The sequence below is a fragment of the Tauraco erythrolophus genome, chromosome 27 (assembly GCF_009769465.1).
Source record: "Tauraco erythrolophus isolate bTauEry1 chromosome 27, bTauEry1.pri, whole genome shotgun sequence".
Taxonomy (NCBI): Eukaryota; Metazoa; Chordata; class Aves; order Musophagiformes; family Musophagidae; genus Tauraco; species Tauraco erythrolophus.
In genome coordinates, this window is record NC_141491.1 from 4,710,711 (window position 1) to 4,725,546 (window position 14,836).

General features: G+C 65.4%; 2 protein-coding genes across 4 annotated transcripts; one reads left to right on the plus strand and one right to left on the minus strand.

Moving 5' to 3' along the window:
- Positions 1–1,391: 1,391 nt before the first annotated feature.
- MICAL1 (microtubule associated monooxygenase, calponin and LIM domain containing 1) lies at positions 1,392–9,104 on the plus strand. 3 transcript variants are annotated; one of them, XM_086627187.1, is made up of 24 exons: positions 1,392–1,652; positions 2,414–2,621; positions 2,741–2,875; positions 3,050–3,148; positions 3,239–3,394; positions 3,616–3,716; positions 3,989–4,246; positions 4,668–4,783; positions 4,867–4,993; positions 5,247–5,319; positions 5,628–5,778; positions 5,856–6,043; positions 6,160–6,269; positions 6,358–6,408; positions 6,508–6,585; positions 6,939–7,107; positions 7,194–7,276; positions 7,390–7,843; positions 7,964–8,043; positions 8,211–8,309; positions 8,435–8,528; positions 8,612–8,711; positions 8,797–8,870; positions 8,974–9,104. In XM_086627187.1, the coding sequence occupies exons 1-24, from the start codon at positions 1,392–1,394 to the stop codon at positions 9,102–9,104; spliced, it is 3,396 nt and encodes a 1,131-aa protein (XP_086483313.1). The 3 variants fall into 3 exon arrangements, with proteins under 3 accessions (XP_086483313.1, XP_086483314.1, XP_086483315.1); XM_086627188.1 differs by having other exon boundaries at positions 2,741–2,857; XM_086627189.1 differs by lacking the exon at positions 6,508–6,585 and having other exon boundaries at positions 2,741–2,857; positions 7,390–7,847; positions 7,977–8,043.
- A 1,409-nt stretch (positions 9,105–10,513) lies between these two features.
- Positions 10,514–13,905, minus strand: SMPD2 (sphingomyelin phosphodiesterase 2). The gene is made up of 10 exons (XM_086627312.1): positions 13,827–13,905; positions 13,260–13,356; positions 13,097–13,173; positions 12,738–12,831; positions 12,561–12,650; positions 12,122–12,204; positions 11,786–11,918; positions 11,608–11,712; positions 11,368–11,524; positions 10,514–11,157 (listed from the first exon to the last, which is right to left on the minus strand). The coding sequence occupies exons 1-10, from the start codon at positions 13,874–13,876 to the stop codon at positions 10,814–10,816; spliced, it is 1,230 nt and encodes a 409-aa protein (XP_086483438.1). The 5' UTR covers positions 13,877–13,905; the 3' UTR covers positions 10,514–10,813.
- Between the last annotated feature and the right edge of the window lie 931 nt (positions 13,906–14,836).

Below are 14,836 nucleotides of genomic sequence, written 5' to 3' on the forward strand. Positions count from 1 at the left end.
TGTCCTCTGTCCCCATGCTGCCGCTCTGGGGACCGGTGGGTGCCTGCTCCTGCTCCAGCCCGGCTGGATGCTTTATCTTTGTGTCTGTCCAGGAAGGAAGAGGTTAAAACGCCGGGATTTCCTGGCTGTGATGCTGAGAGGGAAGGTGACCTGCCGAAGTGCTTTGCATCCTCTGCGGCTCCAGCTGCCCTTGCAAAGTGCTGTGGGAGTGTCAGAAGCTGCTGGAGTGAGACCGAACTTGAAACCCAGCTAGAATTTGGGTTTTCCAGCCAAAATTTAAGGCCAGGCTTAAACGCCTGCTTTCCCGTGCCCCACCGGGGGCAGCCTGGCTCGGACACAGCGTCTTTCCCTGCCCCTCGGTTTCCTGCTGCCACCTTCAAGGTGCCCCATGCCCAACAGTAACGCCACGAGGGCAAAGAGCGATGGTTCAAAGGTAGAGGAGCGCTCCAGTTTCCCGAGCCATTCCAGCGGTTCCTCCTTGGCAGCGCCAGGTCTCCGCCAGCTGCTTTGCCAGGCTTGGGGAGACTTTCCCAGCCCCGGGGGCTGGTGGCAACGGCTGGAAAGGGCAAAGCTTTGTACACCGTGCCCAGGCTGGCAAGACGGAGGACGGCATGGGACGGTACTGGGGGGACAGTGGCAGGAGCGGGAGCCAGGTGCCAGGAGTGCTGGTCCCCTGGGAGATGCCAGGGGTGGGGGGGGGGGTTGGGGTGCATGCGGAGGGATGCACTGCACCCCTCCTCCCGTGGGTTCGGTGGTGTAACGGGGCCGTTCGTACGGTGGTTTGGCTTTTTCTGGTTTCCCCACCGGTGCTTCCTCTGTGCTAATCTGCTTCCGCCCCGCGCTGGGAGGCAGAGATGGGGGGGAAAGTCCCCCCGCTCCAGTTGCAATAGCCAGGCTGGCAGGATGGGTCCAGTCCTGCTCCCTCCTGCCCTGGGGCTGGGTCTTGCTGGTGTTTGGGGCATCTGAGGTTTGTCCCTACGGCCAGGACCCCCCTCCCTGTCCCTTCCCTGGTGAGGCTGAGGATGAAGATGAAGGAAGCAGCGTCTTTGCTCAAAACCACGTCGCTCTGCTCTTGGCTGCAGGTACACGCCGGATGGAGGAAGCCACTCGCTGCCACCGCAGCCCTCGCCGTCCCCTCCCCTGACGTCACCGCGGCAGGGTGACACCGTGGCTCGCTGGGTGCAGCACCCGAGGGGAGGTTCCGCCAGCCGCTGCCGGAAAGGCCCCAATTCCAGTAGCGCTGTCACCCAACGACACCCCCGGCTGGGAAACCTTGCTCCGCCACACCAGGTCTGGCACTGGATGAGTTCAAGGGTGGGGGTCCAGGAGGGTCCCGTCCCCCCCCTAAGCTTATCTCTGCCGTCCCTCGCCAGGCTGCCAGGTGAAGCGGGATGAGCGTGCCGGGTGATGAGCCGGGCAACCCGGCCCACGCCGTCTTCGAGAGGTTCCTGCGTGCCGGGGAGTGCCGGGAGGTGCTGGGCTGCTTCACGGAGCTGTGCCAGCTGCTGGGGCTGCGGGGCAGCGGGCTGCAGCTCTACCACGGCCTCAAGACTGCCCTCAACTACTGGAGCGCCAAGGCCCTGTGGAGCAAGCTGGATAAGAAAGCTGGGCACAAGGACTATGACCAGGGCACAGCCTGCGCCAGCACCAAGGTACCGGGGACATGGGGCACAAGGTTTGAGTCCCTCCTTGCTCTGTGTCCTCATCCCTGGGGTGAGAGCATCCCTCGGGGCACCCTGGCCCCCATCCCAGGAGGATGCAGGATGTGCCAGGCAGGAGATGGATGGAGTTTAATGGGACAGGGTGTTAATTAGCGCCGCTCCCCTCCTTGTGGCATGATGCCACCTTGTGATGCCACCTCGGTACCACCCAGCCAGCCGCGTCCTTCCTCCTCCCGGCTGCTCCTCGTTGGGGACATCCCATGGGGGGGGCTGCAAAGGGGCAGAGGGACCTGCTGAGTCCTTTCGGGAGCCAGGAGCATGCCAGGGTAGGATGTCCCTCTGGGGCTGGGGGACCATATTGCCATCCCCTTGTCCCAGAGCTGATGGTTTTTGTCCCCACAGCAGATGCCCCATTGTCCCCCCCGCCCCGTGAGGGGGATTGAACCTGACCTTGCAGCAGGCAGGAGACATTCCCTCGTTATCTCAGCCAGGGCTTTAATTGCTGCCCTTGCCCCACGCAAAGGCACGGTCCAGGCAGTTGGGGAGGTGGGGGGCACCCACAGGGCCCTCCCACTGTGCAGGGAGAAGAGGTGCTTGCAGCCCTGGGGGAAAAGAGAAGGGGGAAGCAGGGAGGGCCAGATCCTGAGCTGGGAAAGGGGGGGAAATGCTTCCCATGATGATGCTGAGCTCCCTCGGGGAATTACCCCATGGCTAAACCCCTGTTCTCGGGGGGGTGCCCGTCCCTTTCGCAGTGCTTGGTGGTGGGGGCCGGCCCATGCGGGCTGCGGGCGGCCATCGAGCTGGCGCTGCTGGGTGCCCGCGTGCTGCTGGTGGAGAAGCGGGACTCCTTCTCCCGCAACAACGTCCTGCACCTCTGGCCCTTCACCATCCACGACCTGCGGGCGCTGGGCGCCAAGAAGTTTTACGGCCGCTTCTGCACTGGCACACTGGACCACATCAGTGAGTTTGGGTGGGGGGGTGATGAAACACACCCCAGGCTCTGCACCCCTGAGGTCCCCCGCTGTTGGAAGCCTGGGGATCGGGGTGCAGCCCCTCAGTGCCCCCCTCTCCCCTCGCAGGTATCCGGCAGCTCCAGCTGATCCTGCTGAAGGTGGCTCTGCTCCTGGGGGTGGAGGTGCACATCAACGTGCAGTTCAAGGGCCTCGTCCCCCCCACAGACAAGGCAGGCGGACAGGGTAAGGCGTCGCTGCAGGGTGGCATCCCCGGGGACAAGGACAGGGCGGTGGGTGGCTGCTCTGAGCCCCTCTGCTAGCCCAGGGCATGACTTTGAGGGCGGGGGGGGGGGATGAGGTGCGACCCTCTCACCCCGACCTGGAGCAGGTCCCAGCTGAGACCTGGCACACTCGTGACGGCCACTCTCCCCGCAGGCGGCTGGCGGGCGGTGCTGCAGCCCGGCTCCTCTCCGCTCAGCCACTACGAGTTCGATGTCCTCATCTCAGCCGGCGGCGGCAAATTTGTCCCTGAAGGTGATGGCGGAGGGGTCCCCGCACCCCTGGGACCGGGATAGGGTGGGGTGGGGGGGCCAGGTGGGGGCTGACGCCTCTCGGCACCCGCAGGGTTCAAGCGGAAGGAGACACGGGGGAAGTTGGCCATCGGCATCACCACCAACTTCATCAACCGCCACAGCCGTGCCGAGGTGGAAGTGGCCGAGATCAGCGGCGTGGCCCGAATCTACAACCAGAAGTTCTTCCAAAACCTCTACAACAAAACGGGTCGGTGGTCCCAAGCCCGGCGTGGAGGGTACCTGGGGGTCCTCATGTCCCTCCCTGGTGCAACTGGAGGCTCGGCCCTGGGATGTCCCCGATGTGGTGGGACGCGTGTCCTCGCGTGGTGCCCCGCTGCAGGGGACGTTTGGTGGCCGAGCTCGGTGCGGGGGCTCCTCGTGGTCCCGGCTCTGTCCCGTGGCTCAGCTCAGCCCCTTCCCCATCACCAGGCATTGACCTGGAAAACATCGTCTACTACAAGGACGACACTCACTATTTCGTCATGACGGCCAAGAAGCAGAGCCTGCTCACGAAGGGGGTCATCCTCCAGGTGAGGAGGGCAGGATCCGGCCCCGGCATCCCGTAGCGACGGGTGGCTGAAAGCTCGGAGGGTGGGATGCAAAGCATGGGTGCTGTTTGACCGTGCACCCCTGGGATGGTGAGGGGCTTCGGCAGCCGTTGCCTGTGCCGATGAGCTGTTTGGGGGGAAAAGATCTCCTTTTGGGGGGCTCACAGCCCCCAGCCCGATGGCGTAGCTTCACCCCAGAGCTGGCTGCACCCACCTCCCGCATCCCAGCCGGCTTCACCCCATCTCCATCCCAGGACAAAGCGGACATCGAGAGCCTCCTGTCCCCGGAGAATGTGAACCGCGATGCCCTCCTCAGCTATGCCAAAGAAGCCGCCAACTTCTCCACCAACTACCGCCTGCCCGAGCTGGAGTTTGCCCTCAACCACCGGGGCATGCCAGACGTCGACATGTTCGACTTCACGTGCATGACGCGGTCGGAGAACGCGGCGCTGGTGCGGGAGCACAACGGGGCCCGTCTGCTCCTCGGGCTGGTGGGTGACTGCTTGGTGGAGGTGAGAGTCCAGCTTGGAGCATCACCGTGTGCCTCAGTTTCCCCTCTCACTGTAAGATGCCTTGGTTGCACTATATTCCCTTTCCCTGAGTGCATCTCGCCCCGACTGCCCAATGCACCCCATCCCTGGGGGCAGGCTCCCCAAGTCCTGGTAGCAGGATGTTTTGGGGAGGTTCTCCCCTTCCCCAGCCCCACTGGAGATGTGGGGTGGGTTCAGGGTGGAGGAGCTGCCCAGCTCCTCCCCAGACGCAGCCGTACCGGCCAGGGAGGAGACGGCCGCCCGTCCGCTCCCTGCGTGTCCGCGTCCCGCCGCCGCTCCCTGCTTTCATCCCTGGCCAAGCCTGGCAGCTCCCTGCCTCTCCCAGCCGCCCCAACCGGCCGCACGGCTCCAGCCCTGACTCCCTCTGCCTTTCCCTTGGCAGCCCTTCTGGCCGCTGGGCACCGGCGTGGCCAGGGGCTTCCTGGCCGCCTTCGACGCAGCGTGGATGGTGCGGCGGTGGGCGGCCGGGACCCCCCCGCTGGAGGTGCTGGCTGAGAGGTGAGTGTCCCCGTCCTGCTGGGCTCATCTTGAACTGGGTGAGGATGGTGGTGCTGAGCCCAGCCCCATCTCCTTGCACCCAGGGAGAGCATCTACCAGCACCTCTCGCAGACGTCACCGGACAACACCAACAAGAACGTCACCCAGTACAGCATCGACCCGGCCACGCGCTACCCCAACATCAACCTGCAGGCCATCAGAGCCAACCAGGTACCCGGCCTTGGTCCTGCCACGGGGCAACCGGCCAGCCCAGCCTCCTCAGGGGCTGGGGTGACACCGGTTTGCACGGTCCCCTGTCCCCAAAGGGCACGAGGCTGAAGCTGTTGGTCCCCAGTACCTGTTGCAGATGTGGGTGGTTCTGGGGAGGTTTGGGGGTGTCCATGTGTCCCCCTTGCCAGGGTCAGCGCCCTGCGCTGGCTCCGTGCCAGGTGGGGACCTGCCACTGGTGTGTCCCTATCACCAGGTCCGGGACCTCTACCTCGTGGGTGCAGTGGATGTGGACCACAAGAGGAAGAGCGACAACCGGCTCAGCACTGGTAAGAGCAGCTGGTCCTGCCCTGGCCCCCCTCAAGCGCCAGGACCTCTTGTTCCTGCTGCCTTCTGGGGGTGGGAGAAGCCTGCCCCCCTCCTTCATGCCCACCCTGGTGCTGAGCCGTTAAACATTGATGGATGCTTTATCAACCCATTTATTGAGCCTTGAGGGAGTGGTTGCATGGTTGGGGGGGTCTCGTGTCACTCCCGTGGGACCCCTTCCCCTCTAAAGCACTGCTGCTGGGAGGGGGGAGTGGGCTGGGATCGGGGGGGGGTTGTCCCTGTTGTTGGGACACGTGTGCTGCCTCCGCAGCGGTCACCGGGGATGCCTACGAAGAGCTGCTGAGCTGGTGCCAGGCCAGCACGGCCGGCTACCGCGGCGTGGCCGTGACCGACTTCACCACCTCCTGGACCAGCGGTTTGGCCCTCTGCGCCCTCGTCCACCACTTCCGCCCCGACCTGCTGTGAGTGCCTGGGACCCTCCCCGCCCTGGGACTCCCCCACCCTGCAGAGCCCTGGTGGCACCCATATCTCCCCACAGGGACTTTGACTCCGTGGACCCCCAGGATCCCATCAGGACCCACCAGATGATGCTGGATGTGGCAGAGCAGGAGTTGGGCATCCAGCCCGTCCTCTCCAGTGCCGAGATGGCCACCATGGCAGAGCCGGACCGCCTGGGGCTCATCACCTACCTCAGCCAGTTTTATGAAGCTTTCAAGACCTCTCCAGGTGCGAGATTTTTTTTTGAGGGGGTTTATCCCATCCCACGCCACATTGGGGCCAGCTGGGTGCCCCCTGCTTTGTAGGGTGGGTGCCACCAGCGTGGCCCTGTCCCCTCTGTGCAGAGGCGGAGGAGATTAGCAAGAAGCCACTGTCTCCTCGCGGCACGCGAGGAGCCATCCTCTTCCTCAGCAAGCTGCAGAAGAGCCGGAACCTGACACACAAGCGTGCCCAGGTGAGGGACCCCCCACCCAGACCCTTGTGACACCCCAAAACCGTCATCTTCCCCCTCCTCACCCTAGCCACACCCTTTGCTGATGCAGGACAGTGCCCAGAAGGATGCCGAGGCCAAGAGGAGCCGCAGGGATGCTGAGGTGGGCCTGCCCCGGGCACCCCGAGGGATGCTCCGCCGGGGTGCAGCTGACCCGGGGGGAGAGTCGGGGGGGCTGACCCTCCCCTCGGGTTCCTTATAGCTGGATGTGGGGCTGGATGGAGACGCTCTGGAAGGTGCCCATGAGCTGCCGCAAAATGCCACGACAGACTCCGGGCAGGTGGGTCCTCGTGTCACCCCAGGGTGGGGGGGTGCAGCTCTGGGTGGGTGGGCGCTTGGGGGGCACTGGCAGCTGCTGGGGCTGAGCCAAGGGCTGGGACCGGTGCTGTGCAAGTGAACGCCCACGGGCTCCCAGCTCCTCCCTGCCAGTTTCCTGATCCAACTGGTTTTCCGGAGCCAAGGCTTGGGTGCCGGTGCCAGCAACCCTGTCCCGAGCACCCAGACCCCCCTTTGCAAGAGAGGCAAAACCTCCTCCGAACCCCCCCTTCCCCGCTCCAAGCTGCTGGAAAAGCCTTGGGGCAAGGTGGGTGCCAGTCCCCCGGTGCCACCCCAGCCCGTGCTCTCGCCCCGCAGCCGCCGGCCCGCGGCGAGAGCAGCGACGCCTGCTACTTCTGCGGCCGCCGCGTCTACATCCTGGAGCGAGCCAGCGCCGAGGGACGCTTCTTCCACCGCGGCTGCTTCCAGTGCCGGCGGTGCGGGGCCACGCTGCGCCTGGGCGACTACGCCTTCGACGAGGAGGACGGTCAGGCGGGTTTTTGGGGAGAGGGGATGCTGGGGGCAAGGTTTCTGCACGTTGCAGGTCGTCACGTGGGTTTGGGACCCCTCCAGGTCATTTTTACTGCTCGCTTCACTACCCCAATCCACCCGGCATGGATCTGCCCCAGGACAAGCCCTCGGCACTGCCCGATGGGGTAAGTCCCCGGAAATCCACCGTAGATGACGGGGGGAAGGCAGAAGGTGGAGGGGGGGGTGCTCGTGCATGGCCCTGTGCTCCATCACCCCTCCGCCGCTGGCTCTGCCTTAGGATGCCGCTGCCGCCCGCCTGCCCTCGGATGCTGGGAGCCCGTGCACATCCCCCGAGGAGGGGGTACCTGGACCCCCGCAGCCCCCGCCAGCAGCCCCACAGCCGGGGGGAGAGCCTGGGGCGGTGGAGGATGCTGCAGACGCGGGGGATGTGGAGGTGCAGGAGCTGTTGACACAACCTGGAGGGGATGCCAGGGAGGAGAGTCCCGAACTGGAGCCCCGAGGGGCAGCAGAGGAGGGTGAGGAGAGTGGGGGCAGGAGGAAGATCGTCCTCACGCCGCTGGAGAAGCTCAAGCTGTCCACGCTGAACCTCACCACCGAAGCGGAGCCTGAGCCGCCGCCGAAGCCGGCTCGTCTGCGGCTCCAACCGGCGCCCGGGGCCTTCCCTGCCCTGTGGCAGGGACAAGGTGCCTGGGAGGAGGAGGAGGAGGAGGAGGAAATGGCCGCAGAGGAAGGTAGGTGGCTGCAAGCTGGAGTCTCCAGCCGAGCAGGGCTGTGGGTCCCACTCGCACCCTGCCATGTCGCACGTCTTGCTGGTGAGGCACCAGCCCTAAATGGCTCTTTCCCTGGGGCAGCTTCGGAGGAGAGTGACAGCGAGGAGGAGGAGCAGGAGGAGGAGGAGGAAGGCACAGACCTTGGCATCATGGCAGAGTCGGTGAGTGCTTTCCCCGCGCAGCAGTGGCCCCAGTCAGCGCGGTGGCCGGGGCTCTCGCTGGCATCTCCTCCCACTGCGGCATCCGGTCCAGCTCTGCCATGGCTGCGGGGGCAGGAGGTGCCTGGCACAGGGACTGACCCCCTGCCCGCGGCACCGTCCCTTCACAGTGCCTGGACCTGGGGGAAGAGGAGAAATATCCCACCTGGAAGCGCACGCTGAACCGCCGGGTGAGGGAAGCCCAAACAAAGCGGTTCTGCAAAGCCCAGGTAGCCCCCACGGGAGAGAACCAGGTCCCCAGCCTGGTGCTGGCCCCTGCCCGCTCTGTCCCGCTGCCCGTGGCCGTGTGCCAGGAGGTGCCAGCCCGTGGGCGAGCGCTGCCGTTCCCGCACAGGCCATCCAGAGGCGGCTGGAGGAGATCGAGGTGACGTTCCGGGAGCTGGAGCAGCAGGGCATCAAGCTGGAGAAGTTACTCCGGGATGAGGACGGTAAGGCCGGGGTGCACAGGGCACTATGAGCCCCACGTCCGGGGGCTCTGTGCCCCGCTCATGCCCCCTCTGCTGTCCTGCAGCCACCCCAGCCGACCAGAAGACGCAGTGGATGAACCAGCTGCTGTACCTGGTCCAGAAGAAGAACAGCCTGATGTCCGAGGAGTCGGACCTCATGATCACGTAAGGCTTTGCGGGGGGATGCTCGGGCTTGGCTCACCCCAGACCCCCGAGCCCAGCACCCAGCATCCCCATTCCCTCCCCGCAGGGTGCAGGAGCTGAAACTGGAGGAGCAGCAGTGGCAGCTCGACCAGAAGCTCCGGTGCTACATGAACAGGGAGGGTGAGTGCCAGCACGTGCTGGGGTCGGGGGGGGGGATCCCTGTGCACGGTGTGGGGGGCAGGGCTGGAGATGTGGCCCCTGTTCCAGCCTGCTGCTCCCACAGAGTCCCTTAAGACGCCCGAGGATCGTGCAGCCGAGCAGGAGATCCTGGCGCAGCTGCTGGACGTGGTCAACAAGCGCAACGTCCTCATCCACATCCAGGAGGAGAAGCGGCTCAGCGAGCTGCAGGCCTGATCCATACGACCCCAGGACCCGCCAGTTCCTCCCCAGGGGGGCACACGAGTGGTCTCCCCTCTGGCCGAGCATCACCCTGATCTGCTTCCGAAGGTGGTGATGCCTGAGCTGCCCGCGGGCAGCTGCTGCGGCGAATCCAGGTTCCCGCTTGCCAAACGAAGCCTGCCGTGGAGGGGCTGGAGTCGCTGGTGGGACACCCACGTGGGGCGACCCCAAGGAGCACCCCAGTTTTGGGGTGCTAAGAGGGCGTCCCTGTGCTTGGCTGGATTGCCTTTGCCTTGTGCTTGCTTGAAAACAAGACTCGCAGGGGGCTACGAGACGAGGCTGCAGCGGCTCTGCCCGCGGTTTGCTACAGGAGGAAGAAACCCCCCAGGGCAGCGGGGTCTTGCACGGCGCAGGAGGTCCCACAGCCATCAGCACTTCGAGGGGATGCCGGGGCATCGGAAGGGTTTTGTCCAGCAGAGCCCCTCGTGCTCGAGCTGCACCGCTGGCAGGAGAGGTGGGCGGCTCATTGCCACCCGTCCAGCCCCACGTGCCGAAGGGCTTTGCTCCCGGCAGCGAGGATGTGACCATGGCCACCGCAGGCAGGTCACAGTGGAGATGCCAGATGTAGAGGGGCAGCGTCAGGAATAGCCCCTGGAAGCCATGCTGGGATATCCATTCCAGCTGAGGATATTCATCCTAGCCCAGGACATCCATCCCAGACCAGGATGTCCACCCTAGCCTGAGACATCCAGCCCAGCCCAGGACATCCATCTCTTCCAGGGACATCCATTCCAGCCAGGGACATCTGGCTCTACAAGCGGGGCCAGTGACAGACTGGGCTGATCCCCACCCTGCATCGCTGCTTTTGGGTGCCACGTCCACGCTGTCCCTGGCCACTGCAGGAAACCAGGGTCAGAAACCTTCCCCTGCCAGGGCTGGCGAAGGGGCTTTTTTGGGATTGTGCCCAGGGCTGGCCCTGTGTGACACCGAGGACCAGGGACACGAGCAGTTGTGTCCTCCTGGCCCCTTTTGGGGTTTCTCCTGCTCGGCGATGCCACGCTGGCCTTTGTACAGACCTCTTGGACCTTCCCGGAATCCCCGCTTGTTGCGGGGCAGCCTCCACGGCCAAATGGTGCTTACGGCAGCCCCAACTGTGGTGGGCACAGGGGTCCTGGGCACAGGTTAGTGAAATCCCCTCACGTTCAGCCCTCGTCCTGCCGCTCCCTTCAGCACCTCCCCGAACCCTCCTGCCCGCCTTGTGTTCATACCAGCCCTGCCATCCTGCTGTGACCCCCTCCTCCCGTTGAATAAAGCCTCCTCGACTCGGTGCCAAGGGCTAAAACACCACTTTTATTTTCTATCCGAGTCAAACGTGGCTGCTGGAGCAGTTGGCAGCTTTCGCCGGGAGCCCCCGCGGCCGCCCCAGGCAGGGGGAGGCTGAGCCTCTCGAGCCTCCCGGCTGCACCGACTGGTCCCTCCAGGTAGAAAGGGTATATTAAAACAACCAAGTAATTAAAACCTGCCTCCATCGTGGTTCCCACGGGGGCCAACGTGATGAATCTGCCCCAAAAATCTGAATTTCACCCAGAATGGCGGCCCGCAGCTTGTGCTACCAAGCCGGCCACAGCACCGCTCGCCTAAAAGCACAAGTCAACTAGAAAAACGGACAAAAAGGGGCCAGGATGGGGCTGGGGGGGACATTGTGGGACACCCACAGCCCTGGCTCAGCCATCGCTGGGATGGTCCTGCAGCGCCCGCAGCGCCATCCGCATCTGCTCCTTGGTGCCCTGCAGCATCTTCACCTCCATGGTGTGGAAGAGGTGGAGGCCGGTGGCAAGGAGGAGGACACCGACGGCGAAGAAGGTCAGCAGGGCAAAGGAGAGCTTGGGGAAGGGCTGCCCGGCCGCCAGCCCTGCCAGCACGCCCAGCGCGGCCACTGCCTGCAGCAGCAGCAGCAGCAGGGCCAGCACGGCCATCCTGCCCGTGGAGTAGCGCTGCCGCTGCGCTGCCCGCAGCCCCACGCCCACCTCCGTCCACGCCTCCGTCACCACGTCCACCAGCGTCGGCTCTGCAGGGAACAGGAGCAGCTGCATCCCTTTTTCTCCCCATTGCCACCACTCTGCCCTGTCCATGCACCCCTCCACCAGCAGCACCCCAAAGGATGCCCTAAGTAAGGGGAAACATCCCCAAAAATCCCATCTTCATCCAACTCCATCGGTCCATGCACCAGCATCCCCCTCAGCACATGGGAGACCCCAGCAGCATCCCCCCACCTTACCCACTGCGCCAAGTTTGGCACCCTCAGCCCGTCCCTGCTTCCGGATGTGCAGCGTTGCCATCACAGCTTCGTGGTCCGAGAAGGGGATGTCCATGCCCGGGGCTGTTCCCGTGGTGGTCTTCAGCTCTTCGCACTTCACTGTGAAGCTGGAGACAGCCTGGGGGAGGGGATGGGTAGGGGGTCACGCCGGTGCCTCCCCTCCCTGCCACCCGCAGCCGGTGGCCGAGGGCCCCCCATTACCTTGTAGAGGATGTAGTCGATGCGGATGCCCAGCGGGAAGGGCAGCAGCTCCGTCTTGACGGTGAAGCAGTTGTTGGGGACGAGGGTGCAGCCGTCCTCGCAGCCCTGAGAGTGAGGCCCTGGGTGGGTGGGGGGCTCTCAGTGCACCCCAGGACCCCGCTCACCCCCAGCCGCTCACCTGAAAGCGCGCAGCCTCGGCGAAGGCGTCCCGCAGCCCCGTCCAGCCACGCAGCAGCCGGATGCCCACGTCTTCGGGGTGCATGTTCAGGTCCCCTCCCAGCAGCACCACGTCGGCCGCCTTCGAGGTGTGTCTGCAGGGACGGGGATGGCTAAATCCCCTCCGCACCCTGCCCCACGCCGGGCTGGGATTACTGGGACCCCCTCCCGGTGCTCCCGGCTGGGACTGGTGCACCTGGGAGCTCTCTGCAGTGCAAGCTTCAGGGGCAGGGGTGCCCGTGCGTGCCCTGGGGACCTGCAGCGAGGGGACCCCGTGGGCCACACCGCAGCTGCTCACCGGATGAACTGTGCCAGCTCCCAGGCCTGCACCAGGCGGTGGGGCAGGTAGGCATCCTTCTCCCGGCAGTACTCAGCGTGCAGCTGGCAAGAGCAGGGAGCAAAGTGGTTGTGACCCGCTGTGCCAGCACCTGCCCCGATCCAGGGCTCCCTCCAAACCCACCCAGCCCGTCTGGACAGTCCCTTTGGGGTCCCCTCTGTCTTCATCCCACCCCTCTGGGGACAGCCTGGGATGCTCACCCACTGCACAGCCAGGGTGTGGGTCACTGTCCCCCCCACCCCACCAGAGCAATATTTCATTAAATCAGTGCCTGGGTCCAGGAGAGACCGTGCAGAGCAGCGGTTAAAGCAAGGGGACAGCGAAGGAGGGGTACAGCCACTCATCCCCCTCCTCCCCATCGTTCCCCACCCCGTGCCGGGTTCTTCCCCGCGGCGCTCACGTGGGTGACGTAGACGTTGAAGATGATCCCGGAGATCTTAATGACGACGAGGCCGACGGACTTGCCGCAGAACCAGTCCCCGTGATGGAGCTGCCGAGGGGAAGGGGAGCGGGTCAGGGCTGGTGAGGCTCCATGGGGCCGGGCACTGCGGCGCTGTGTGCCCCCCACCCCACTCACCATGTAGGGGTACCCGTTCAGCGAGTACTGGTAGAGGAGGGTGTCCAGGATGGGGAACCTGGAGAAGACGCAGAGGCCGCTGCCAATTACCCCGCTGTGGGAGGGGAAAAGCAGAATGAGCAAGAGGGGTCCCCCCCAACCTCTGCCTCCCCCCAGCCCTGAGCCAAGGGGGGTCCCCGGCTGTCTGGATCCCAGCATGCTGCCATCAGCATCCCACTCTCCAGGCATGGGGTCTCCCACGGTGACAGAGGTGACCCACAGCACCCGCACCACTCTCTCCACGTGGCAAACACCGAGGACGTGGCACAGCCCTCCCACCACCCCGTGGACAGCCCTGGCAGGGGCCTGGCCCCTTTCACCTGCGGAAGTAGTGGGAGAAGGGGTAGCAGCCTCTCAGCTTCACCTTCAGGTCACTGTAGTCCTGCTCGCTCCACACCTGGAGAACAGCGGGACGGGCTGAGAACGGGCACGCTCATCTCACAGGCTGAGAACGGGCACATTCAGCTCACAGGCTGCCCTCACCTCCTGGAGAAGCACCAGGTCGAAGCCCTCCCGGCGCAGCACGTCCCCAATGAGCTGGACACGCTCCTGCCGTTGCTTGCTCAGGTAGCGGATGGCCCTGTCAGAGAGGAGCAGTGGTCACAGCTTGGGGGGAACAGAGTGATGGGGGGGTGTCAGGGCATGGCAGGACCCCAAAACAGGGGGAGAGAGGGCTCCGATACTGGTATGGGCAGGATGCAGACTGGGGGAGATGGGAGGGGAGGGGGAAAGGGCCATGCAGGGACATGGGGACAAGAGGGAGGTGCAGGGAGGCTGTTTGGGGACAGCTTTTCCTGCCTGCAGAGTCGAGGCAGTTCATCCCTCATTGGGATGTGAATGGGGGGGGACCATTTCTGGGGGAGCAGATGCAGAGGGGATGGGGGCACTACCCAGCCAAGTGCCTGGTGCCCCTCCGGGGCTTGGAGAGTGGTGTGACCTCGAAATAAAGGGGATACAAACGCGATCCCAAGGTGAGACCCCTCTCCTGGTGCAGGTGTCCCCATCCCCATCTGTGCAGCCCAGCATGGTCCCGGCAAACTCTGGACTCACCAGCAGTTGAGGTCAAAGACGCGGAGCTGCAGGGTGGAATCTCCCTCCATCGCTCACTGGGGCCAGAAGGCAAGGCCAGGCAGAGGGGGGTCCTATGGGGAGAAGGGTGGGGTGACAGCCCCGGGGAGCTGGCACAGGGCATGGGGCAGAGCTGGGGAGCCAGGCTGCTGTGGCAGAGGGGCCGAGCTGAGGCAAAAGCTGGGAAGCAGGAGTGCTCGGGGCGCTCCAGCGTGGCCCACACCATCCCCTCCTCTCCCACCCGTGAGGCTCATCCCAAACCCCAACTTGTCCCCGAACAGGGACCCATGTGCCCAAACCACATGGGTGACCCCTCTGTCCTGCGGATGGGGACACTGGTGGGCCTGGGATGGGCTACACGGCTCAAACCCTGTGTCAATGGATGGACCTTAACCCTGGCTGCGGGGCACGGGTGCGGGACCCCCACCATACTTTTGAAGACCCCAAACCCCAGAGGACACCGCAGCTCCCGCAGTAGCCCCAGCGCCGGTTGCCGGGTGGCTCTGCCAGCTCCGCTTCTCCCACGCCTGACTCCCGGGGAGGGCACCGGTTGTAAACCGGAAAAAAGAGCAAAACCGGGCTCCGGGAGGCCGGGGCCGGGCACAGCCGGGGCCGGGCAGAGACGGGAACGGGCACAGCCGGGAACGGGCACAGCCGGGAACGGGCACAGCCGGGAACGGGCAGAGACGGGGCCGGGCAGAGACGGGGCCGGGCAGAGACGGGGCCGGGCAGAGACGGGGCCGGGCACAGCCGGGCTCTGCCTGCCCCGGCGGGATTACCGAGCGGCTCATCCCGTCCCTGGACCGCGCTAATACCGGCGCCTCCTACCGTGGCTGAACCCCGCACCGGGCCGCTCCCCGCCTCTCCCCCCCGCCCCAGCTCCCCGCGGGACCGGGCGGGCAGCAGGGAGCGCAGCGGGGCGCGGAGCCGGGACGGGAGCGCGGAGCAACAGGCGGAGCCGGGAGAGGGAGCGGAGCAACAGGCGGGGCGGG

Bases quoted from the DNA above. Each gene is read 5' to 3' on its own strand.
- MICAL1 (XM_086627187.1), top strand. From the start codon at position 1,392: ATGAGCGTGCCGGGTGATGAGCCGGGCAACCCGGCCCACGCCGTCTTC. The intron at 7,277-7,389 runs GTAAGTCCCCGG...GCTCTGCCTTAG, and splicing joins CCTCGGCACTGCCCGATGGG to GATGCCGCTGCCGCCCGCCT. The intron at 8,044-8,210 runs GTGAGTGCTTTC...GTCCCTTCACAG, and splicing joins TTGGCATCATGGCAGAGTCG to TGCCTGGACCTGGGGGAAGA.
- SMPD2 (XM_086627312.1), bottom strand. From the start codon at position 13,876: ATGGAGGGAGATTCCACCCTGCAGCTCCGCGTCTTTGACCTCAACTGC. The intron at 12,832-13,096 runs GTGAAAGGGGCC...CCCCTCCCACAG, and splicing joins TTCTCCCACTACTTCCGCAG to CGGGGTAATTGGCAGCGGCC. The intron at 11,525-11,607 runs GTAATGGGGGGC...CCCCTCCCCCAG, and splicing joins TCGACTACATCCTCTACAAG to GCTGTCTCCAGCTTCACAGT.